The sequence below is a fragment of the Podarcis pityusensis genome (assembly GCF_964106645.2).
Source record: "Podarcis pityusensis genome assembly, chromosome: 6".
In the NCBI taxonomy this organism is placed as follows: Eukaryota; Metazoa; Chordata; class Lepidosauria; order Squamata; family Lacertidae; genus Podarcis; species Podarcis pityusensis.
In genome coordinates, this window is record NC_138030.1 from 21,198,796 (window position 1) to 21,224,218 (window position 25,423).

General features: G+C 46.0%; 1 protein-coding gene and 1 gene segment (V, D, J or C); both read left to right on the plus strand.

The window, feature by feature from the left end:
* The first annotated feature begins 2,430 nt into the window (after positions 1 to 2,430).
* Positions 2,431 to 5,346, plus strand: TP53RK (TP53 regulating kinase). Its single transcript, XM_081011592.1, has 2 exons — positions 2,431 to 2,865; positions 4,785 to 5,346. The coding sequence occupies exons 1-2, from the start codon at positions 2,613 to 2,615 to the stop codon at positions 5,264 to 5,266; spliced, it is 735 nt and encodes a 244-aa protein (XP_080867718.1). The 5' UTR covers positions 2,431 to 2,612; the 3' UTR covers positions 5,267 to 5,346.
* Positions 5,347 to 10,932: 5,586 nt separating this feature from the next.
* LOC308480011 (immunoglobulin heavy constant gamma 1-like) lies at positions 10,933 to 24,786 on the plus strand. The segment is given in 8 exons: positions 10,933 to 11,211; positions 12,629 to 12,973; positions 14,266 to 14,595; positions 15,655 to 15,774; positions 16,682 to 17,047; positions 18,369 to 18,677; positions 18,963 to 19,277; positions 21,137 to 24,786.
* Positions 24,787 to 25,423: the final 637 nt, after the last annotated feature.

The following is a 25,423-nucleotide window of genomic DNA, read 5'->3' on the forward strand; positions in this document are numbered from 1 at the left end:
GGAGTGGCGCGACGACATTTCCCTCCCTAGTGCCACCCTCTGTCCCCGACCAGAGATAAAAGAGCACAGCCAGTTACGGGCTATGCCCTGTATCCCCACGTCTGCGAGGCGGTGGTCCAGAAGATCATGATCAACCATGTCAAAGGCTGCTGACAAATCTAAAAGGATCACCAGTCCTAACCCGCCTCAATCCAGCTGTCTATCGTCTGTTAGGGCAACCAGAGCCGTCTTGGTCCCAAAACCAGGACGGAAACCGGACTGAAATGGATCTAAAGCCGATGTTTCCTCCAGAAACCTACCAAGCTGTTCAGCAACCGCTCTCTCAATTACCTTACCCAGATATGGAAGATTTGAAACTGGGCGGTAATTGGATAGGTCTAAGGGATCTAATGAAGTTTTCTTTAAGAGTGGACATACCACTGCTTCCTTCAGTTCCCCTGGGAATGTCCCCGTGTCAAGGGACAAATTGATAATTTCAACCAGGGGGGTCCGCGCAACATCTGGACACTCCCTAATCAGCCAAGACAGGCACGGATCAAGAAGGCAGGTGGTGGGCCTACTAACTTGGAGGAATCTATCCACATCAGCAGGGAGTATTCGATTGAAATGGTCCAACACTGGACCTGAAGTCAGTCGAGGGGCCTCCAGTTCAGTCACTGTATCTAAATTGGCCGGGAGGTCACGGCGGAGCAACAGGACTTTCTCCGCAAAAAAGCTCACAAATGCCTCACAGCTGTGGGTCAAATTTGTGCTTAAATTTGGTTGTCCTCCTAAGGACGTTATTGATCTAATTATTCTAAAAAGTTGTGCCGGGCGAGAGCTAGCGGATGCAATGGAAGCTGCAAAGTAAGATTTCTTAGCAGCTTTCATAGCCATCTCATAGGCTTTCATAAGCGTCCTATAAGATGTTCTTGAGGCTCTGTCACGAGTCCGTCGCCATACTCTCTAGCCGTCTGAGATCCCGCTTCATTTTCCGGAGCTCCTCAGTAAACCAAGGGGCCTGGTTTTGACAGGGTCGCAGAGGGCGCTTAGGCGCGATCTCATCAATGGCTGCCAAGAGCCGGTTATTCCAGTCCTCAACAAGGTCATCTAATGAGTCGCCAGGAGGAGCAGGGTCCCGCAAGGCTTGTCGGAATCTATCAGGATCCATCAGTTTTCGCGGACGAGCCCAAATAGGTTCGCCACCCGAGCAGGGGAGGAGCGGGAAGTCAATCTTGGCTTTCAGAGCGTAGCGATCAGACCATGGCACTTCCACAGGGGGGAGCATGATCACATCTATGCCAGCCCCAAAGATCAGATCCAGCGTGTGGCCTGCTTGAGGAGTGGGGCCCAAAACAAACTGGGAGAGCCCTAGTGTTGCCATGGAAGTCACTAGGTCCAGAGCCTGTGAGGAGGGAGCGGCATCGGCATGGACGCTGAAGTCTCCCAAAACCAGTAGGTTTGGGAACTCCAAAGCCCAGCCTGCCACCACCTCCAGCAGGTCTGACAGGGTGGCTGCAGGTGTGATGGGTGGTCGGTACACCAGCCAGACAGCCAAGCTCTCCTTGGTGCCCCACACGAGACCAACACATTCAATGCCGGAGATCGCCGGTGATGGAGGGCTCTGAAAGAGCAATCCTCCCGGATTAACAATGCTACTCCTCCCCCCTGACCCACAGACCGCGATTGATGGAGGACAGAGAAACCTGGTGGTGTTATCTCATGTAGGGAGACTACTTCGCCTTCCTGTACTCAGGTCTCCATCACGCAAGCCAGGTCAATCCCTGGTAGGGGTCTGGTCATTAGTATAAGCATAGCTGTCAACTTTCAGATTTGAAAATAAGGGACCAGCAGCCTCAAAAATAAGGGATCAGCAGCCTCACCTGTCCCGGGGACAGTCTACGGGAAATCTAACAATCCGGGATAGCAGTGGGAAGCAGCGGGAAAAGGCGCTGGAATAAGGGAATTTTCCGCAAAAAAAGGGAAGGTTGACAGCTATGAGTATAAGGCAGGTGTCAGCAGGGGGCCGGTCCACTGTCCCTCAGACCTTGTTGGGGCCAGACTATATTTTTTTGGGGGGAATGAACAAATTCCTATGCCCCACAAATAACCCAGAGATGCATTTTAAATAAAAGCACACATTCTACTCAAGTAAAAACACGCTGGTTCCCAGACCGTCCGCGGGCCGGATTTAGAAGGCGATTGGGCCGGATCCGGCCCCCGGGCCTTAGTTTGCCTACCATGATGTAAGGCAACTTCCTATGCACAAGCTGATCCAAAGTATGCTTCCCCAGAAAGTCCCACGGAGTGCTCCCCAGGAACCTTGCAAAGGACAGCCGCATCCTAGCAAAGTGCACTAACCGCTATGCCCCACTGACTGAGATCATAAGATACATATGCAGCCCAATACTTTTACTTGAAAGCACCGCTGGGCTCAACTAGGAGGCAAACGGACTGCGAAGTCTGCCAGGTTCAGATTCGGGTCTCGGCTGTTTCCGGCAAGTGGTCTCGGCTGTTTCCGGACTCGGCTGTTTCCGCCGTCCCAACTCGCCGTTCCCGCGCCGTACGTAAGAATCCTCGAGGAAAGGCGCACGCGCAATCCACCTCGGTGAGAGCGGCCGTTGGTGTCCAAGATGGCGGCTGCGCTGGCTGAGGGGAGCGCGGCCGGCGCCAAGCCCGAGGCAGCGGCTGTTCCGCCCATGGCGGGGCTGGAGATGGTCCAGCAGGGAGCCGAAGCCCGGGTCTACCGGGGCCTCTTCCTAGGCCGGCCAACTGTGGCGAAGCACCGCTTCCCGAAGCGTTACCGGCACCCGCTGTTGGAGGAGCGCCTGAGCCGCAGGCGGACGGCGCAGGAGGCCCGCTCGCTGCTTCGCTGCCGGCGGGCAGGTGGGCTCGCGCCTCGAGACTGGACTGCGCGGGGCAGGAGCGCGGGCTGGGATTCCACCTCCTTTAAATTGCATGGCCGGCCCACCTCTTTGCAAGGAGTGCGGTTGGGAATTATAAGCAAAGCAACCACGCAGCTCGATTCCAGTCGTTACTGACCGAAACTAATCCCCCCCCCCCGCTATAGGCAAGGAAGCTGAAGACTGGTTATTGAAGGCGGTGGGCTAAGCCACAGGTGTTTGGGACAGGCAGGCCCCCCAGCAGACAGGGCCGCCGCTGTTGTTTTCGCCCCTTCCAAAAGTTCGTAAGGGTGCTCACTTTCGTTGGAGTATAATAAATATATTTTAAGTCTGCTTGGTAGATCTAAAAAGTGCCCTGGTAATGTTGGGGAAGGGGAAAGAACACCCCACCCCCAAGATTAACAGATTTTTTTTTCCTGTGGGCTTGTTAAAAAAAATAAAGTCACAATTCTCTGTTCCCTATTTTTGTATGGGGGTGGTGGTGTGTGATTTGTAGTTTAGTGAAAAGCATCCTATACACTTGTTCTGACCACTCACAGGTAGCCCAAACTCTTGGTTTGGCACACATGAGAAACAGGACGCATCCAATGGATGACAAAAAAGGAGAAACTGTTTTAAAGATGCTTAAGAGTAATGCATTATTAGGACATTCTTTTTTAAAAATATTACTCATGTCTTGAACAGTGCCTCTGTGTTAGGCCAGTACTCATTCACATTTTGGGCCCTGGACCCACCTTTAGCCCAACACACATTTGCCGACCCTTTTTTTTTGTCCATATATTTTCATGGCGGTGGTACCGCTTCTGGTGGCCCTGACCCATTAGTTGAAAACCAATGTTTCAGGGAGTACTGCAGTCTTGGGCTAGGAATGTACAAGGAATGTTTCTGTTACCATTTTCTAAAAGCTGTGTTTTAATCTTCAAAGTTTTGCTAGGTCTGTTGAGGAAGTTCAGAATCTGAAATGACAGAACTATGCATAGCTAGGGTGAGAGAACTGTGTTGTTCTTAATGGAGTGGTGGCTCCATTGGTTTAAAGCCCCTCATGTGCTGCACACTCTTAGCTCCTTTGCCTTGCTACACACCACCCTCTTCCTAGATCCCTTGGATTCTGTGACAGAAAAGAAGTTAAGATGCGTAGCTGCAGCTTATACTGTCTTGCCACAACACAGTGAAGGCTGCTATAGAGCTGAGAGGGCTACTAAATGAGAAATATGCCTGCAACCTCTGTAACACAGAGGTGTTCTTGGATGTGTTCTGGAGACTTGAAGCAGGGGTAGTCTTTGTCTTGACTTCTTAACTTTTCAGAACCTGTATAATTTAAGGTAGATTATGTACAGGAACAGGGACACGGGTAGCGCTGTGGGTTGAACCACAGAGCCTAGGACTTGCCGATCAGAAGGTTGGCGGTTCAAATCCCCACGACGGGGTGAGGTCCCGTTGCTTGGTCCCTGCTCCTGCCAACCTAGCAGTTCGAAAGCAGGTCAAATTGCAAGTACATAAATAGGTACCGCTCCGGCGGGAAGGTAAACGGCGTTTCCGTGCGCTGCTCTGGTTTGCCAGAAGCAGCTTAGCCATGCTGGCCACATGACCTGTACCCCAGCTCCCTCGGCCAATAAAGCAAGATGAGCGCCACAACCCCAGAGTCGGTCACAACGACCTAATGGTCAGGGGTCCCTTTACCTTTATGTACAGGAACAGCTTGGTTGGCCAGAAGCAGCCTTTAGTTTCTTTACCTGACAAGGGGTACAGATGCTTGAACTTGCATGTGTATTCACTGCAAAAAAAGCTTTATTTGCTCTGAAGACTTGTCTGTATTTGAAGCTGTCTAATTATTATGTATAATTTTTGGTTGATGTACAAAACTGAGGACTAATTGTTTATGGTTGTACTCTTCTTTTTTAGGGATCTCTGCACCTGTTGTATACTTTGTGGACTATGTTTCCAATTGTATATATCTTGAAGATATTGTGGGCTCAACTACAGTCCGGGACTATATTATGTCTGAACAGCAATCTAGAAATGATTCCAGCAACCTTATTCTGCTAGCAGAGAAGATTGGTGAGATTCTGGCACATATGCATGATGAAGATCTTGTGCATGGGGATCTCACAACTTCTAACATGCTGCTACGACCACCACCAGCAAAAAAGATGGAACTGGTGTTAATAGATTTTGGACTAAGTTTTATTTCTGCCCTACCTGAGGACAAGGGTGTTGATTTGTATGTCTTGGAGAAAGCCTTTTTGAGCACCCACCCGAATACAGAGGCTCTATTCAAAGCACTATTGAAGAAGTACTCGGCTGTATCTAAAAAATCGGCTCCAGTGATTAAAAAACTGGATGAGGTGCGGCTCAGAGGAAGAAAAAGATCCATGGTTGGATAAAAGAACACAGTGTGCACTGCAAAGAGTATTTAAATATCTTCAGTTATGTTACATTATGAAATAAATTTTAGCCTTTTTCATTGCTTTGTATTTATACAACAACTATGTTGGGGTTTTAGGACTTGACAGTATTTTGAGGCTGCTAGAGCACTACAATTCCACTTGCATCTGCTTATTTTCTTGAAGAAAACGGTTTCATACCGGCAACTGAAAAAATGAGTATTGAAAAAGAATATGAAAATGAAATAAATGCCAGACATTTCTTAGGTTGGGTTTATGTAAGTGCAAGATGGCCAGACTCCTGTTCACCTCACAGTTTGCAACACAGCCCCTTGTGCCAAATGGTAAATTGCCTTTAAAGGAAGTATCTTCAGCAGCCAGATTCAGTTTGGCACTTTTAAGCCTGCTGCAGTCAATGAGTTTAGGTCAGCTTCACTATATAGGAATAGGCTGTTGTGTTGCAGCCCTGTCTACACATGTGAGTGTAAGCCTCGTTGAGTCCACTGGGCATTGCTTACAAGTAAACATGTAGAGGAATGTGCCATATGACAGCAGTGCTAGGATTGAACACTAAGTATACTGAGAGTAAAGAGTGAGGGGATGTGAAATGGTGGTTTCTCTCATATATTGTCTATCTTTTGCTCTGATGGTGGATACTCTTTAATGAAGACAATCTGCTTTGATGGCAGGTGCAGCCCCAGCGAATTATTCATTTCATTTCTATACTGAATATATATATCTCAAAGTGGTTTACAAACCTACATTATAACATCAAATAAAGCAACCCAAACAAAACATTACAGAAGAAAGTCAAGTTTACATTCAAAGCAACATAATTAACAGCAAACTAAAATATTTTAAAGATTTCAAAATTAATGATTACAAAACAGGTCAGATACAGAATGCACACTTAATGCAGCAAAGTTAACAAAGCTAGCATTTAAAAAAAAAAAATCAAAATAAAACATTGCTAAAGGAAGTCATATATAAAATGCACTCTTAAAGCTAAATAAATAAATAGTTCAGTAGCACCAACACGGCTACCTACCTGAATCTTAAAGCAGCATAATTAGCAAGAGAGAAAAAATATAAGCATAGAACAGGAGTCAGCAAACTTCTCCAGCAGCGGGCCAGTCCGCTGTCCCTCAGACCTTGTGGGAGGCCGGACTATATATTTTGGGGGGAAAGAATGAATTCCTATACCCCGCAAATAACCCAGAGATGCATTTTAAATAAAAGGACACATTCTACTCGTGTAAAAATACGCCGATTCCTGGACTGTCTGCAGGCCGGATTTAGAAGGCAATTGGGCCGGATCCGCCCCCCAGGCCTTAGTTTGCCTACCTATGGCATAGAACATACCTGCTGTTATTGCTGCAAATCCTGCCAATGATGGTTCATGGTGGGCGGTGGCTGTGGAAGGTCAGGCTCAATGACCTGGGTCTGCACTAAGAGACACCTGAGTTAGTCTCTGGCCTCTTAGTCTCAGCTTTTGTAACTGGAGTCAGCCAGGGCCCTGCCCTCCCAGGCCAGTGGAAAATGGTCTGCAAGGCAGGGAGCAGGTCTTGTCTTCCAGGACTCACAGCAAAGATGGATGAGTCGGACAGGAGAAGCAAGCAGGACAACCCAGTTCCACTGTAGAAAAGCTTCTTCCCTCGCTAATTCCACCCACAGGCTGCACCTGACATCAAAGCAGCAGAGTGATGAAGACAAAGAGCATCTGGTCAAAGATCTGAGACTGATGTATACATATGTGGGAGTAAATCTTTGTTCACTAGGTGCAAGTACGTGTATTTAGGAGTGGCCTGTAGCTATGTGGAAGGTTGAGGGTTAAAGCTTGGAATTCAAAGTACGCTTAGCTTGACAGCAAGATTGTATGAAATTATGATTATGCTCATCTTTCAATATACAGTGGTACCTCAGGTTACCACTGAGTTAAGTACTTAATTTGTTCCAGAGGTCCGTTCTTAACCTGAAACTGTTCTTAGCCTGAAGCACCACTTTAGCTAATGGGGCCTCCTGCTGCTGCCGCGCCGCCAGAGCATGATTTCTGTTCTCATCCTGAAGCAAAGTTCTTAACCCGAGGTACTATTTCTGGGTTAGCGGAGTCTGTAACCTGAAGCATTTGTAACCTGAAGCGTATGTAACCCGAGGTACCACTGTATATATATATATATGCAGTTCAGAAAGGAAAGAAATCAAATGCCCAAAATGAGAAAAATAGTAGGTAAGCATATCAACATACCAATATGATGCATGGATAGAAATGTTTCTGTCTGCTGTTGGCATTGGCAGAAGTGCTGGCAGGGGCTGGAAGCATCTCACATGTACTACTTCCCATCAATGTAAATGTGATGAAGACTGCATTCTATCCTCTTATCTGGGAAGGAAGCACCATTGAACTTAGTGATTACACTGCGATGGCTGCATTTGCTTGAGAGTAATTATTGAGTGCAGTGAGACTTTGTCAATATGCATAGGAGCCAGCTGTATGGTTCCCTCTCATGAAACAGCTCTAAGCAGAGATTACAGAAGGTGGTTCAGAATTTGCCAACGTTTTTATTTTATTTATTAAATTTGTATAGCACCTTTCATCCAAAGATTTCAGGGTGATTCACAACATATTTTTTTTTCATGTTTCTGTATTAAATTCCCTGGACTTAAGCAACATGTTTTTCTGATGTGCTTCCTTTTGGTTTGGCTGGCAGAAATTAAACAATATGCTGCTTTCACCCCCTCCCTCTATCTGCAGCAACTTTAAAGAGAAGATGCACCGACCCCCTGGGTCCCACCATGCAGTTTGGAGAGTGGCGGCTGCATATCTACTCGGAAGTAAACCCCACCGAGTTAATGCACAGGGGCAAGTGCGCAGAGGACTGCAGGCTCAGCTTTGCATTCCTGTGCGCGCTTACCTGACAGCCAACCCAGCGGTGTGACGCAGAGGGATCGATGCGGGAACAGACAAGCGAGCGCAGTGGAGAGACGCGTGGCCAGAGAGCGTGTAGCATCACTCCATTCGGGCTCAGAAAGGACAACGCATTCCTTACGCTTCCCTGAAGGGGGCGTGGAGTGACTTCCGAAATAGCACAGCGGCAGCGCGCGAAGCCTTGAGAACTAGCAGCCGCGAGGGCGGCGAGTTCGAGGCGGCTGTGCGCTGCTCTTACCCGTGCAAGCGTCCTAGCGCCCCGGGCTGCTCGTGTCCGAGGCGTATTCACTTACTTGCGAGAGAAAAACGGCTCCCGGCCAAGTGCCCGCTTCCCCTGTGGGTCCCGGGTTCCACCGGCCAGGGCACAGTTTTAGCACGCCATCGGCGCCCTGCTTCCTGGTCTTCGGCAGCGCTCACGTCTGAATAGACCCCCAGATGGCAGCGAGCAAGCTCCCTTCCTCAACTTCCGCGTTCCAGCCTAGCCAGTCAAAGTAATCAAATGTGCATGTCTGATGAATTCAAGCTGGGGTTGCTCCGAAATAAATGAACGTCGGAATGGCACCTCAAACTCCTTTCTGGCCCCAACGTGAATGCAATCTCGCAACACGTTACATTACGTCTTCTTTTTCATTTTTCTTTATTTCTTTATTTAATAAACCACCCTATACCCAGGGGTCTCAGGGCGGTTCACAGAATAAAATCAAGATATACAACCACAAAATACCTAATAAAAATAAAAACAAGCCAATAGCCCACCTCCCCCCCCCCATCACATTTTTAAAAGGCATAGGATGTAAATGGGATCAACCTGGTTAAAATGGATTGTTTTTTGCCTGGCGCCTTGAGTCCATCATCCAAGTCAACCACTTGGATGATGGACTCAAGGGCATCCTGATCAAATTTGCAGATGACACCAAACTGGGAGGTGTGGCTAACACCCCAGAGGACAGGATCACAATTCAAAATGACCTTGACAGATTAGAGAACTGGGCCAAAACAAACAAGATGAATTTTAACAGGGAGAAATGTAAAGTATTGCACTTGGGCAAAAAAAATGAGAGGCACAAATACAAGATGGGTGACACCTGGCTTGAGAGCAGTACATGTGAAAAGGATCTAGGAGTCTTGGTTGACCACAAACTTGACATGAGCCAACAGTGTGACGCGGCAGCTAAAAAAGCCAATGCAATTCTGGGCTGCATCAATAGGAGTATAGCATCTAGATCAAGGGAAGTAATAGTGCCACTGTATTCTGCTCTGGTCAGACTTCACCTGGAGTACTGTGTCCAGTTCTGGGCACCACAGTTCAAGAAGGACACTGACAAACTGGAACGTGTCCAGAGGAGGGCAACCAAAATGGTCAAAGGCCTGGAAACGATGCCTTATGAGGAACGGCTAAGGGAGCTGGGCATGTTTAGCCTGGAGAAGAGGAGGTTAAGGGGTGATATGATAGCCATGTTCAAATATATAAAAGGATGTCACATAGAGGAGGGAGAAAGGTTGTTTTCTGCTGCTCCAGAGAAGCGGACGCGGAGCAATGGATCCAAACTACAAGAAAGAAGATTCCACCTAAACATTAGGAAGAACTTCCTGACAGTAAGAGCTGTTCAACAGTGGAATTTGCTGCCAAGGAGTGTGGTGGAGTCTCCTTCTTTGGAGGTCTTTAAGGAGAGGCTTGACAACCATATGTCAGGAGTGCTCTGATGGTGTTTCCTGCTTGGCAGGGGGTTGGACTCGATGGCCCTTGTGGTCTCTTCCAACTCTATGATTCTATGATTCTAAAGATGTATAATGAAGGCGCCAGGCGAACTTCCCTGGGGAGAGCATTCCACAGATGGGGAGCCACTGCAGAGAAGGCCCCGTTCTCATGTTGCCACCCTCCAAACCTCTGGAGGAGGGGGCACACGAAGGAGGGCCTCAGAAGATCCTTGAGGTATTGCAGTCCAGCACTTTGAATTGGGCTCAGAAACTAATTGGCAGCCAGTGCAGTCAGACCAGGATCAGTGTAATATGCTCGAACCGTTTTGCTCCGGTGAGCAACCTGGCTGCTGAATTCTGCACCAGCTGAAGTTTCCAAACTGTCTTCAGAGGCAGCCCTGCGTATAACACATTGCAGTAATCTAACCTTGAGGTTTCCAGAGCATAGACAACAGTAGTTAGGCTATCCCTGTCCAGATAGGGCATAGTTGAGCCACCAGCCCAGGCTGATAGAAGGCACTCCAGGCCACTGAGGTCACCTGAGCCTTGAGCGACAGCAAAGGATCCAAGAGTACCCCCAAACTACGAACCTGCTCCTTTAGGGGAAGGGACGCGGGTGGCGCTGTGGGTTAAACCACAGAGCCTAGGGCTTGCCGATCAGAAGGTCGGCGGTTCGAATCCCCGCGACGGGGTGAGCTCCCGTTGCTCGGTCCCTGCTCCTGCCAACCTAGCAGTTTGAAAGCACACCAATGCAAGTAGATAAATAGGTACCGCTCTGGTGGGAAGGTAAACGACATTTCCATGTGCTGCTCTGCTTCACCAGAAGTGGCTTAGTCATGCTGGCCACATGACCCTGAAACTGTACGCTGGCTCCCTCAACCAGTAAAGCGATATGAGCGCTGTATCTCCAGAGTCGGTCACAACTGGACCTAATGGTCAGGGGTCCCTTTACCTTTAACCCCACCAAGAGCAGGCGACCTCCCTCTTAGGGAGTGAGAAGTGTTCCTTAACTCCCATCTACTGAGATGCATGAAATGTTACCAAATACAGTGTGCACGTGGGAGTGTTCAGGGGATTGCAAAAGCTGAGTTCATAGGGAAATGAAACGTCCATAGGCTAATGAAATGCGGAAAAGCGCCGTGACAGTTAGCTGCTGTTTGCAAAGCCTCTCCTGGGCGAGGCTAAGCGTCGTAGGCACCTCTTGGCAACGTTCGTTTGGGTACTTTTAACCTCTGAAGGTGTGGCGCAAAGTCCATCTGTTTTGCTTCCTTAACCTTTGCAATGGAACTGCCGTTCTTCTTATCCTACCTTATGGCTGCAGGTAGGGACCCTTCCTCATTTACTTGGTGGAGCCGCTGCTTGTATACTGGAATAATAATAATAATAATAATTATTATTATTATTTAATACCCCGCCCATCTGGCTGGGTTTCCCTAGCCACTCTGGGTGGCTTCCAAGAGAATATTAAAATACAATAGTCTATTAAACATTAAAAGCTTCCCTAAACAGGGCTGACTTCAGATGTCTTGTAAAAGTCTGGAAGCAGCAGCAGAGGAATGGGGCAGGGGATGAAGCATGGTGAGTAGGGACAATTGCCCTCACATTAACCATAAACCACAGATTCCCAGCTTTCTTCCTCCTCTTCCACCTCTTCCTTTTCTTTTTTAAAAAGAGTTAAGTTCCTAGCATTTGCAGAACCTAAGATATGAGACGAAATGTACAGACACTAGGTTCCCCACCCCCCTTTTCCCCCAACGAAATATTGGGTTTCAATCATTTTGTGGGTGAGAAATTAGCCTGCTCTCACCCCCCCCCCCACAACGTCTAGTATTTTACTTTGATATCCCATATTTTTACAAAGGGCATTTAGAAAAGGTTTTAAAAGAAATCTCAGCAGTAATCAGCAGCCGAGAGGAGGGAGAAATCCCCCCAGCTGGCTCTATCAAATTTCTTTACAGGGGAAGATTGGGACATTTTACATAAAAACTTGGTAGGCCATCTATTGATAGCTGCAGGAATCTCAGTGGCAAGATTTTGGAAAACCTAAGGGTTAAACATAGTAAAATAGTACCAAAAAAATATGTGGGGAGGGTTTGCTCTTGTTTGTTTTCTGAGTATGTATTTTGTGTTCTTATTTTGTCATTTTATGTTGTAAACTGCCCTGCTCTCTTCTGATGAAAGGCAATATACAAATTTAACAAATAATTTAATTTTTTTAAAAAACCACAGGAAGCCTTGGGAAATCAAGTTAACTGAGAAATTGACACAAAGTTTATGTTTTGCCAATGGTTAAAAAAGTGACACACATTTTTGGCATATTGCTGACCTTGTATAACATGCACTGATAAAAAAAGATACTGTTGAAACCTTGCCATTGGTCTTTAAAAACGTCTATATTATCTAATTTAAAATTATATTTTATCAAAGGGGACATACTCTCAGTAAAAGAACTATACAGACTGTGGATATGTATGCGTGTGTAGAAAGATAAAAAGAGACACACACACAGAGTCTATCGTTCATTGATTAATTTTCTATTATTTTGTAATCTTTGCAACATTTTTGGTGCCAAAGAGAGGACAGGCTTTATGTTCGGTGTGTGTGTGTCAGAACCGAGTTACCTGTGATTCAGTGGGTCAGTTAGTTAAGGGGGCAGCTGCCCCCCTGGCTACACCCATGTGTGTGTGTGTATGTATGTGCATATATCTTCACATACACTCCTTCTGTTTTGTTTCCAGCTGCTTTGGAGGTGAAGACTAGTCCTTCTCCTGTAGTAGGCCTGGTACACAACCCAGTTGTGCTGCATTGTAACTTTACAGTTCAGGAGAGCGTCAGAAAAGAAGACATGGCTCTGAAATGGGCGGTGAAGACTGTATCTGGAGAAGAGAGGGCAGTGTTTTTGTTTGATGGGAACCACACAGCAGGTTACCGGCACGGGCCCTTGGTGAATGTTGAGTTACTACCCCATGGCATTGCATCACTCACCTTGTCCGATGTGACATTAAGGGATGAAGGGATTTACACGTGTACTGTGTTGGTAACTCCACAGTATGGAAATGGAAAGATCCAGCTTAAAGTCAGAGGTACCAATTGCTTTTTGAAGTTATCCAACAAACACAAAATGAAGAATCTTTGAGATCAATAAAGTGGTCCAGTAGAGTGGGCACCTGCCACAAAATATTGCAGTGCTGTTGTGCCACATGTTCCACTTAGCTAGCCATACATTCTTCTCAGACAGTCCACATTATTCCCTCTCCTGGTTTACTGTCCCCCGCAACATTATTCTGTGCCACTGAGCAGGCTAAGTCTTCATGGGTCTGTCTCGGGGGGGGGGGGGTTCTGCCTTCCTTCCTTCTTAAGTTTCTAATCCCCAACCCCACATATCTATTGTGCTTCTGAAAACCTTCACCCATGTGTGCAAAGGATGCTATTTTGATTGCGAAAGGATTGACACTCACCCCCCCAACATTGCTAATAGAAGGAACAAGTGCTTCTAAAGCTGTGGCAAACCTCACCCAGCCCCACAAGTAAATCAGGGAATGGGAGGTGGGGGAAAGCAACAGCAACGAAAAGTAAGGAGGGGAGGAGTGACTGCCATCATTGTTGCCACGAACATAAAGAGAAGGAGGAGGAGAGCTGGGGGGGGGGGGGAGGAAAGCAACAGTAGAGGCCATACAGTGTGAGTTGCCCTGGGCCCTGCTGCACCTCCTTAGTGCCTCTTTAGTTTTCTGGAAGAGGTATTGACTACTAAACCACTCTGTAAATTGTGGCTCCTTGAGGGGAATAGGGGTCTCCTAGCAAATCTCAGCATGCTTTGGGAGAAGAAGCCATGACTGTTTAAAGTGGTAGGTAAAGGTAAAGGTAAAGGTAAAGGGACCCCTGACCATTAGGTCCAGTCGTGGCCGACTCTGGGGTTGCAGCGCTCATCTCGCTTTATTGGCCAAGGGAGCCGGCGTACAGCTTCCGGGTCATGTGGCCAGCATGACTAAGCCACTTCTGGCGAACCAGAGCAGCACACAGAAATGCCGTTTACCTTCCTGCCGGAGTGGTACCTATTTATCTACTTGCACTTTGACGTGCTTTCGAACTGCTAGGTTGGCAGGAGCAGGGACCGAGCAACGGGAGCTCACCCCGTCGTGGGGATTCGAACCTTCTGATTGCCAAGTCCTAGGCTCTGTGGTTTAACCCACAGTGCCACCCGCGTCCCTGTTTAAAGTGGTAGGAGACTGCTTTAAATGTATAGCGCGCAACACATTTTATTAGAGCAAAAGCTTCCATGGAGTAGATTCCATTTCAGCAGATATGCGGAAGGCATTCCTCAGTTGTGGATATGAGCGATTTTCCTCTCTGATAATAATCTGCTTTCCCACTCCAGCTCAGCCTGCTGTGCTGCTGTCACCCCAAAGTCTCCTAGCTGCTGCAGAAGGAGAGAAGACATTTACTTGCAACGTTCATGACTTCTACCCCCAAGCAATTAACATCTCTTGGATGGTCAGGAAACAAGGCAGCCTGCGCGAAACACCACTGTCCTCAGATATATGCACAGGGGCCCCATCTTCCCGAGGCCGTGACGGTTTGTTTGCTGTGCTGAGTCGTGTCACCCAACTGGTGTCTGAGGCTGATAATGGTTCCTTATATATCTGTGAAGTCCAACACGAGTCCCTGGGAAAGCCGCTACGTAGAAACACAACTTTGTTGGTCACAAGTAAGTGTCCGCAAATCTGTTTATTATCATTTGTTAAATGTATATTCCACCTTTCCTCCAAGGAGCTCAAGGTGGTATACATAGTTCTCCTTATCCTCACAGCAACCCTGTGAGGTATGTTAGGCTGAGAGAGAGGGGGGGACTGGCCCACTACTAAACTTCATAGCTGAGCTGGGGGTTGAAGTCTGGTCTCCAAGGAATCTCACAGGCAACTAGCCACATACTTTCCTGGTGGCTCTGAAGTTCCTGCCCTGCTCACCATCTCCTCTACTTCTATGGTCCTGCAATAATTGGAGGGGTGGGGTCTGGAGGCACCTGAACCACCCAGGAAGCTGGTGTGGGGACCTTCAGTCCTGGGACAGAGATGTCCAAATCCTCAGGCTCATTGGCAGTGTGGATCTGCTGGAAGGACCAGCTTCCTTTGCTCCTCGTCCAAGGAGACCTCAAGCTCTAGGCCTGAATCCAGACGATGGCTTTTTATTCATGTAAAGGTAAAGGGACCCCTGACCATTAGGTCCAGTCATGACAGACTCTGGGGTTGCAGCGCTCATCTCGCTTTATTGGCCAAGGGAGCCGGCGTACAGCTTCTGGGTCATGTGGCCAGCATGACTAAGCTGCTTCTGGCGAACCAGAGCAGCACACAGAAATGCTGTTTACCTTCCCGCCGGAGTGGTACCTATTTATCTACTTGCACTTTGACGTGCTTTCAAACTGCTAGGTTGGCAGGAGCGGGGACCGAGCAACAGGAGATTACCCCGTCGTGGGGATTCGAACTGCTGACCTTCTGATCGGCAAGTCCTAGGCTCTGTGGTTTAACCCACAGCGCCACCTGCATCCCCTTTTATTCATGTACCAAAAGCAAATCCTGCAAGACCACAGTCCATTACACTTATTCTGTTGTCAGCGATAACAACAGGACAAGCCAAGTAAAAAATAAATCATCTTCAAGGAGGGGAGTCCCAGCAAGCAGTCTTGGAGGCCACAGCCAAAGAAGTGACAAAGCATATGTCAATAACAGAACAACTGCTATTGGTTTTAATAAATGCATTTGCATTCCAGTACCAAAATCCTATCATCGGGACACAGGATTTATTGTCGGGGTGGCCACCTCTTGCATCATACTGACAGGCTTATGCAGCATATTTTTAACCATCTTTTATCAAACGCGGCTTGCAAAAGGTAAATTTTAAAGAATCCTAAAACATTTCAGGGTGGAAGTCATTCATTTTAGCCCAGTTCATGATCTGCATGAAATGACCCATGAAAGATTGCACATGTATTTGTCACTATTCCATGCCTCTTCCAAAAATGGAAACTTTCTGTTCCCAACACATGTTTTTACTTATTTCTCTGATGTATTTATTTACTGCCCAATAAAAATATTCTAGTTACTGCTAAGTTACTAGTGATATGTCTAGGGGGCATGGCTTGGCTTTTCACTGGCCACTCTGGTCTCTCCATTTTGTGCTAAGATCACAAGAAGAGCTCTGCTGGATTGGACCAAGGCCCAGCTAGTCCAGCATCCTGTTTGCACAGTGGCCAAGCAAGCACCTATAGGAACTCTGAAAGCAATAGCTCTCTTCCCGCCTGGGATTCCCATCAGCTGTTATTCAAAGGCACACTGTCTCTAGATCTGGATGGTTCAGTCGGTAGAGCATGAGACTCTTAATTCCAGGGTTGTGGGTTTGAGCCCCACGTTGGGTGAAAGATTCCTGCATTGCAGAGGGTTGGACTAGATGAGACCCCCATGGCCTCTTCCAACTCTACAATTCACTGATTCTACCAGTGGAGGTACAAAAAGGCCATTGTAGCTAGTAGTAATTGATAACCTTGGCCTCCACGATCCTCTGCAGAACAATTTCTCAATTAACATTGAAATGTGTTTTATGTTTCCTGCACAGATGGGGAATCTGTAGCTTTCTAGGTATTCATGGGTTCTAGCTAGCTGGGAATGATGGGAGTTGTAGTCCTGCAACATCTGGAGGGCCAGGAGTTTCCTATCTCTGGTTTCTTGGGTGCACTATGTTCAAGGGACCTTTCGCTAAGTGCACTGTACCCTAACTGCCTTTGCTTTTTTTATATATAGCAGAGCCCCAGGTCTCCTCAATCATCCAGCCTGACCTGATCCCGATTAATGAAAAGATCAGGCTGATGTGCAATATAAATGGATTTAGACCCAAAACAATCCAGGTGAAATGGTACCGGAGAAACCCACACAGGATGGTGTTGGCATCAGACCATGCAAAGGAAGATGCAGCCCTTTGTGAAGCTGGAGAAGATGTTACCGGTATGGCCAAGCAGCCGTTGGAAGCCAATGGCAGATTTTACAGCATCTCCTCCTGCCTGAGCTACACGCCGACGATAAAGGACGATAGGGCAGAATTTGAATGCAACATCCAGCACAGCACACTCAAAAATCCAATACGGAGGACCACAATTATTCATGTTACTGGTAAGATTAATAGCAGTTCTCAAAGGAAGCAGCAGACAGGTTATGTATTCCAATAGTGCAGGGGTGGCAAGCCTCTCCTGCCAGGCTGGCCACATCCTTATCTCCGAAAATTGACAGGTGGGTGGGGACGTCTGCCTGTCAATCAAGTGACCTCGTGCTTTGAATTCCCTATTGATTAGTGACTTGAAATTCAGGAAGGTCGTTTCCTCCTGCTGTGTTTCAAGAAACATCCTTTCAGACAGAGAGGGAGCAGGGATGTCTTAATCCAAGCCCATTACCTGATTTGTTCCCCGCCACCCACCAAACTTCAGTTCATCTGCCCAGAAACAACCACAACTTCCATTTCCAAGCTGGGTGGAGGCTGGTTTGAGGGGGAGTACATCAAACAGAAGTGTTTTTCAGAAAGCCACCGTATACCTACAGATTTCAGGTAACATCATGTGTAAAGGTAAAGGTCCAGTCGTGGACGACTCTGGGGTTGCGGCCCTCATCTCGCTTTATTGGCCGAGGGAGCCGGCGTACAGCTTCCGGGTCATGTGGCCAGCATGATTAAGCTGCTTCTGGCGAACCAGAGTAGCACATGGAAACACCGTTTACCTTCCCGCTGGAGCGGTACCTGTTTATCTACTTGCACTTTGACGTGCTTTCAAACTGCTAAGTTGGCAGGAGCGGGGACTGAGCAACAGGAGCTCACCCCATCGCGGGGATTTGAACCACCAACCTTCTGATCAGCAAGTCCTAGGCTCTGTGGTTTAACCCACAGCACCACTCAGCTTCAATGCCAGCAGTGGGATTGAGCTGGAGGTAGAGCAAGTGGTAAAATTTTCACAGCCTCAGATTGTGTTACCTGAGGGTGACTTGGAATACAGTGGTACCTTGGGTTAAGTACTTAATTCGTTCCGGAGGTCCGTTCTTAATCTGAAGCTGTTCTTAACCTGAAGCTGTTCTTAACCTGAAGCACCACTTTAGCTAATGGGGCCTCCTCCTGCTGCTGCTGCTGCTGCCGCCCCACACAATTTTTTGTTCTCATCCTGAAGCAAAGTTCTTAACCCAAGGTACTATTTCTGGTTAGCGGAGTCTGTAACCTGAAGCGTATGTAACCTGAAGCATATATAACCCGAGGTACCACTGTAATAGAGGCAAGGCACATCATTCACCACAAAAACAAGAGAAGCCCACAGTGGCCAAATAGATACCTATAGTACAGGTTCTTTTGGCCTGCCACTTTTCCTGTAGAGCTAGTGTAATGTCTGAAAGCTGTGTATGGAATATCTTTCCCCTCCACACAAACACACACAGACTTTTGATCTCTATTTGGCAGCTCGACCAGCAAGTCATTACATCTTCAGCTCGCCCCAGGTTCCCATACAGGGGGATAAGCTTATTCTGATCTGTGTTGTGGAGAAATTTTACCCAAAGGACATCACTCTGGATTGGTTTCGAAATGGGCAGCCTGTTGAAGAAGTGACACAGTTTGGGCCTTTCCCTTGTGAAAGTGATTTTTACAGTATATGGAGCCAGACTGAGTTTATCCTGACCAGAGATGATGAAGGAGCAATTTATACCTGTCGGATCAAGCACAGCAGCTTTGGAAATGTTGAAGAACTCTCCTACGAAATAAATTTGCAAGGTACGATGCCTCTCTGGTTGGAGCAGATTTGATTTCTCATTTATTATTGCCTTTGGCCTGAATGCATGTATTCTAGGGACACACGCTTTCAACTTTTTTCTTCTACAGCAACAAGGACTAGAAAGTTACATTTAATTAAAACCAACCAACCAACCAACGAAACAGCAATTTCAACCGAGATGCATTACATCTCTGTTCCCCAAATGGCCTTGGCAGAACAGGGTGCATCGCTTGCCACTATATCTTAAGGGGAGCAACTCACTTTGTTATTTCATGTCCCTACAGGAACGCCCCCAGAAGTCCTCTGGATCACTCCAGACCCTCCGGTTCCTGTTGCAGGAGAGGAGCTGAGGCTAAGCTGCCGAATCAATAACTTCTCCCCTAGTGTGATCAGGGTGAATTGGTTCCAAGATGGGAAGCCACTGCATGTGGGAGTCTGCCACTCGGTCTCTGTAGTTGGCGCCAATGGCTTGCACTCCATGTGGAGCCTTCTGAGAGTGACACCTGTACAGGGGGCGGGGAATACTGTGTTTACGTGCAAGGTGGAACACGACGCGCTGAGCGGATGTGTGGAAAGAGTGTACACTTTGCAGATGCCTGGTGAGTCCTGAGTTGATAAGATCCTTGAACAAACATCAAGGAAGCCGGAATAATGCACAGAGGGAGTCTGGAAGAGAGCGTTGGGGAAGTGATGTGAATAGAAAGTCGCGAGGTAGGAGCTGAAATGAGACCCGGCTTGCATTCCAACATCTTTTCCCCGCAAGATGAAAGGCAGCATGCTTTGGCTGTTGGCCTGAGGTCGTCATCTGTAAAAATACCCCATAGGGTGGTAGAGGGATTAAATTTTGCTTACAGAGGGCTTTGAAGATGTTCACTTCTAATTATTAATATTATTGTGAAGCTCTTATAATGTAGCCTTTGGCTGCTCCCTGCAAGTAGCCAGGTGCAGTTTTTGAGGGATGAGGCAGAGACCCCACCACAAAACCCCCACTTAGATGCTTACTAGATTTGTTCCTGTGGTGGACTTGTAGTTGCTGGCAGGAGACGTATTATGCAATTATTTTCACCCACCCTCTATTTCTGCATTGCTAATGCTAACCACTTCATTCTAGATGCACTTACTTGGTTGCAAGTAAGTCCCATTGCCCTCTTTGGGGCTTACTTCTGAGTAGGCATGTGTGGGCTTGCACTGCGAAGCATTCACAGATACTTGGGCTTGGTGACAAACTTGCAGAAGTTTCAGCTGAGGAAATCTCTGATTTTTTTTCCATGCATTTTTCTTATGCTTCACTTCAGTACAGTGGTACCTTGGGTTAAGTACTTAATTCGTTCCGGAGGTCCGTTCTTAACCTGAAACTGTTCTTAACCTGAAGCACCACTTTAGCTACTGGGGCCTCCTGCTGCTGCCGCTTTGCCGGAGCATGATTTCTGTTCTCATCCTGAAGCAAAGTTCTTAACCTGAAGCACTATTTCTGGGTTAGCGGAGTCTGTAACTGAAGTGTATGTAACCTGAAGCGTATGTAACCCGAGGTATCACTGTATCTAGCAGCCCCATGCAGGCAATCAATACTTTTTACATGCTTGTCAAAGAAACATTTGAGGAGAAGACTCCCATATGTTTCCCTTTTAAAAGTTTATGGGTGAAGGAAAAAGCCCGCTAGTTTTCCATACGTACTCACAGGTTCAGTCCTAATAGGGAAATGATGCAGTTTTATTTTAGATCTTGTTTGACAATGCAAACTAAGTTCCAGTGAGTAGTGAAATGTCGGTTTAGTGCCAATTTCTATTACCAGGAAAACCAAATGTTAAGTATTTTCCACGCTGCAAGCATGTTGTAACCATAATCAAAGTAACTCGGCATGTAGAAAAACAACAAAGTTGGGAAGAAGGTTAAGATGGAAGCTGCTCCCTGAAATATTAGTTTTCTGTGTGCAGAGAGGGGCAGGGTTTGGGGGTGGGTTTTTTGGTCAGGGCAGCTCTATTTGTAGCCTAAAGTTGGAAAAATCCAGTAAAAGTTTTATTACATGGTTCTGTTTCTTAACCCTTTCACATACTAACTAGCATTGTTAGATTTGACTGCAAATCTCCCACATTTTGTTCAATGTTGAGATGTGAATATTTGGCAATGTCCTTTGAATATAATTTGGGTCAACAGACGCAAGGTTTAGGAGGGAAGCAATGTTTTAAGAGATGGTGGCCCAAGACCCCTTGATGCTAATTTATTGGATATAAAATTGCCAAGTGGCTTGCTTTTGTGCTATTAACAGAAAGCATGATATGGAGAGAAAAAAGAGCAAAGCCAGAAAGTGATGTTTTTCAAGCATGGAGAAAATCATTCATTACTATTGGTTGGGCTAATCAATCTGCTGATAAACAATCTACACTAGTTGGTCCAGAATCTGGCAGCCTTAATTGTATGCTAGAAGAGTAATTCCACTTGTTTTCTTTATTGGATGAAGGTTGAACCGTTTTCATGAAAAAGAAGGGAAAACTGCACCGAAGCAAACCAAAGGGAGATTAGCAAAGAAACTATGAGTGGACTGGATTTCAAGGCATGAACAGAAGGATAAAAGCAGAAAAAGGAAATAATATACCGTCTGCAACCACTAGATGTCGCTTTTCACCATCAACTGTTTGGCCAGATAATTCCAGATATTTGTGGTTTAGTTTATTGCATTTAGTTTATTTTATCACTCTGGTGACTCTCCTTCTCCAAGAATTCAGGAGTGACTAAGCTTTCTAGCTTAGATCACCATTGCCTTTAATTTTTTTAATTATGTGCCACATTTCTCTTTGCAAGAGGAAAAAAAAACAATCCCACAAGACAGTTCATGACCAAGATAACTAGCAAACAGTCATTTAGAAATTATCAGAAAAATATTCCCCAGAGAACATAGGAGAGTGTCCTGTTAGCTCAGTGGTAGTGCCTGTCCATTAGGGTGTGTTGAATTTTTCCAAAAATGAGGGTTGCTAAAAAGTTGTAACATGACTTGGGAATTAAAAAGATATTTTGGTTAAATTAATATAATTTAGTTTTGGATGTAGGTCATTTTTTGTGTAAAATTGCATAGAGATTATTAAAAATGATTGCCAAGTACTTCCAGTTATATTATACATTTTCGTTGTTGGCATTTGTCTGGAAGAGTGTTCCATTGGGGGTCAAACCGTTACAGTGCCTATTGTAGCTGTAGAGACCGATACAGGAGAGACAATTTAGCATACTACCTGACATTTTCAGAAGGCAAAATCAAAATTCTTTGGGTTTCTGAAAGCAGCTTATGTACTTCTTCATCAAATGTAGACTTACGAAGCTAGATGTTGTCCAATCAGAAAAACAATGGCAGATTTGAATTCCACATGCCCAAAAATGATTTTTCAAGATGCCTCACTGAAGAAATTTGAAAAAATTAAGTTTCAGATCCTAAAATGACATGCCTTGCTGCCCATTCTCACAGCCCCAGGAAGCAATATAGTTCTGAATGCCATTTGCTGGGAAGCAGCTTCTGCTTGTGGGCTTCTTGTAGACATTGGGTTGTCCACGGTGAGAACATGAGGCTGGACCAGATGGGCCATTGGCCTGATCCAGCACAGCTTTTCTTATGTACTTCATCTTTGCCAGGTGATGATCCCAAGTTCAGTGCTTAGTTATCCTCTCTTAAAAGGACCCAAGACTTTCAACCCTAACCCCATTGGCCTGGGAGTAAGCCCCCTTGAATTGATAGGATTTACTTCTAAGCAGACATGGTTAGGGACGGGGGTGGCGCTGTGGGTTAAACCACAGAGCCTAGGACTTGCCAATCAGAAGGTCGGCGGTTTGAATCCCCGTGACGGGGTGAGCTCCCGTTGCTCGGTCCCTGCTCCTGCCAACCTAGCAGTTCGAAAGCACATCAAAGTGCAAGTAGATAAATAGGTACCGCTCCAGCAGAAAGGTAAACGGCATTTCCGTGCGCTGCTCTGGTTTGCCAGAAGCGGCTTAGTCATGCTGGCCACAAGACCCGGAAGCTGTACGCCGGCTCCCTCAGCCAATAAAGCGAGATGAGTGCTGCAACCCCAGAGTCGGTCACGACTGGATCTAATGGTCAGGGGTCCCTTTACCTTTATCTTTAGACATGGTTAGGAACGTGTTGTTCAGTAGTAAGTCATGGCAAAGACCTCCTGACTGAGATAAGACAACTCATCTAACTTTAACAATTCCTCCAGTGCTGTTACTTTCCTCTTCCATTTGTGGTTCCATAAAGAATGGGGTTTTAGAAGGTAACATTTCTCAAACACTTGCAGCCGTGTGTAATATGTCAAGGTGCAAATGCTAAAATTCTCGCCTAGATGCAGTTATTGAGGATATAGAGCCCTGCGTCTAAAAGGATATTTGTCTATTCTGCATTGAAGGTCCCAGCCGTGCTGAGAGATAGGTCTGCTTTTATAATGGGCCTACTAAAGATTCCAGTGACTTCAGCTGTCAATCAGCTGATTACAAATCAGCCTTGTAAGGAATGACAATAAAGCCGTTGCAGGAAGGAATATATTTATGAGCAAGATCGGAATGGCGAAAGCAGTAGGGAGTGAGGCATGCGTGTTGAGGTTGCTGGTTTGAAGTGTGTGTATTTTGGAAGCAAGAACTGCTGTTTCAACTGAGCTGATCTTGTCATAATAATATTAATAAAAACATAGTGGTGAAGGCTTTTTCTTTTGTTTTTAAAACTGGCATTCCAAATGGAAATTTCCATGCAGAAATATGTTTGTTGTGAAAGGGATTATTTACATGCCCTAAAAGAGGAAGAGAAAGAATTAGATACTAGTTTTATGATGTGAAAATCCCTATCAATATTAGTATCATAATTTAAATACCTCTGATGTGCCTCCACCCCCCACCCCACCCCGGCAAGGAAAAATAATTCACATTTCCTTTTTTTAATTCAATTGACTTCTTTTATGTTAATACAAGTGGTTGTTTTAGTTAGCTAGCCTTCATCTGCCCCAGCTGCAACAAAACATGTCTCTCCCTTATCAGTCTTTACAGCCACAGCAGGTGCTGTAATCTTCCAACAGTTTGACTTCACCCTCAAAGGTATACTCCTTCATTGTCTCCCAAGACAGATGGATGCCAACCAGCTGGAAGAGAAAACAAGGACTGGAGTTGGGGTTGCTTTGCATCTCCTCTCCACCAAATGTCTGAGCCTCCTTCTGTGTCTTTAACAGCAGCTTTATCTGAAAAAAATGAGCAGGCAAAGCTTTTCATGGCCAGGAGACGAGAATGACCAACGAACTTCTGAAGATCTGAACCATTTTGAAAGAATGGCCAAGACTGGCCTGGATAGTAAAATGCTACCTGAGCACAGCTGAAGACTCTTATTTATAAAAGTATTTCTGATTCATAAAGCTTTTCTTTTTGGATGAACAATAAGAGTACCTTTAAGAGCTGCCTGACAGGCAGATTTTTAATAGGTTCAGTTGTTCTGCACAGAGAAAGCTGCATATCTTGATTTTTTCCTTGTTATGGGCTGAATAAGAGCCAAACATACAACATTCCTCATTTCTGTCCACCCTTGTAGCCACCCTTTGAGTCATTTCTGATTTGCCAACATCCTTCTTAGAGTCTGGTGAATACAGTTCCCAGGATATGGTCTTGCACCTGGGCTGACCAAATTAGCCCCTTGTCTCCCAGGTTCCGTCAAAATCTCAGTAATTCACTGGGCACACCTGCTAGATCACAGCCTCACCCTGTGCACATCCAGTATAATAAGCAATTATGCTTAGGAGGATGTTCTCCAATTTTGGGTCCTCCCCCCACGCAGAATTGCTTTTACTTCTGATTGCTTTATACTTGAATCTATTAGCTATTCTGCCTGTCCAGTATCTCCAATTCTCTTTATTAGCAATTATCTATGAAGGAGGTCGCTTGTTTTCTGTCTAATACAGCTCCCCTGTCTTCCAGGCATGATGTAGGGTTTATTTCATCAGTGTCTGGAATGATGTTCTATGATGTGTTGAGGACACTGTGAGATTGAAAGGTGAGATCAGGTTATTTTGTTTTTCTCATTTTTACCCTCACAAACATATAAGCAAGGGCAGAAGGGGAGACTCGGCTGATAATTATCCTCTTCTCTCTCATCTTTCAGTGCTTTGATCTCTTTTTTCAAGTTGATTATGAAGAATGGGATGGAAACGCTGCCTTCTGCCCTTTGCCCAACGTCCCTACAGTGAGGGATTCTCTTGCTTGTTAGACTCTTAAAAGGAATCGTCTCATCTCCCTTCATGTTGACAGTTTTCTCCCTAATAATTAATTTTATAATGAATGATTTTAGAGTGTTGTTTATGCTGTACTTTTGTATTGTTTTATTGTTGTTAGCCGCCCTGAGCCCGGCTTCGGCTGGGGAGGGCGGGATATAAATAAAATTTATTATTATTATTATTATTATTATTATTATTATTATTATTTAGTAGTGAGAGGGGAAGCAGTGCTGCCTGGGAGTTGCAGGAACCCACTTTGTGAGACTTGCTGATACCAGGAGGTTGCTGAAAGCCGCAACTACTTTGGCACTCTAATTGCATTTTGGAGTTATCAGTTTGGATAGCTCCTTTGTGACCCACTTTTCAAGGAGAAGGATCTTTGCTCAGTGGTAGAGCATCTGTCTTGCAAATAGGAGGTCCCAGATTCAGTCCCCAGCACCTACAAGTAAGATAGGGAGAATCTCATCTGAAATCTTAGGCAGACATTGTCACACAGTGTGGGCAATACAGAGCTAGTT

Excerpts from the sequence above, each read along its gene's own strand:
- TP53RK (XM_081011592.1), top strand. The coding sequence starts at position 2,613 with ATGGCGGCTGCGCTGGCTGAGGGGAGCGCGGCCGGCGCCAAGCCCGAG. Across the intron at positions 2,866-4,784 it reads GCTTCGCTGCCGGCGGGCAG|GGATCTCTGCACCTGTTGTA; the intron begins GTGGGCTCGCGC and ends CTTCTTTTTTAG.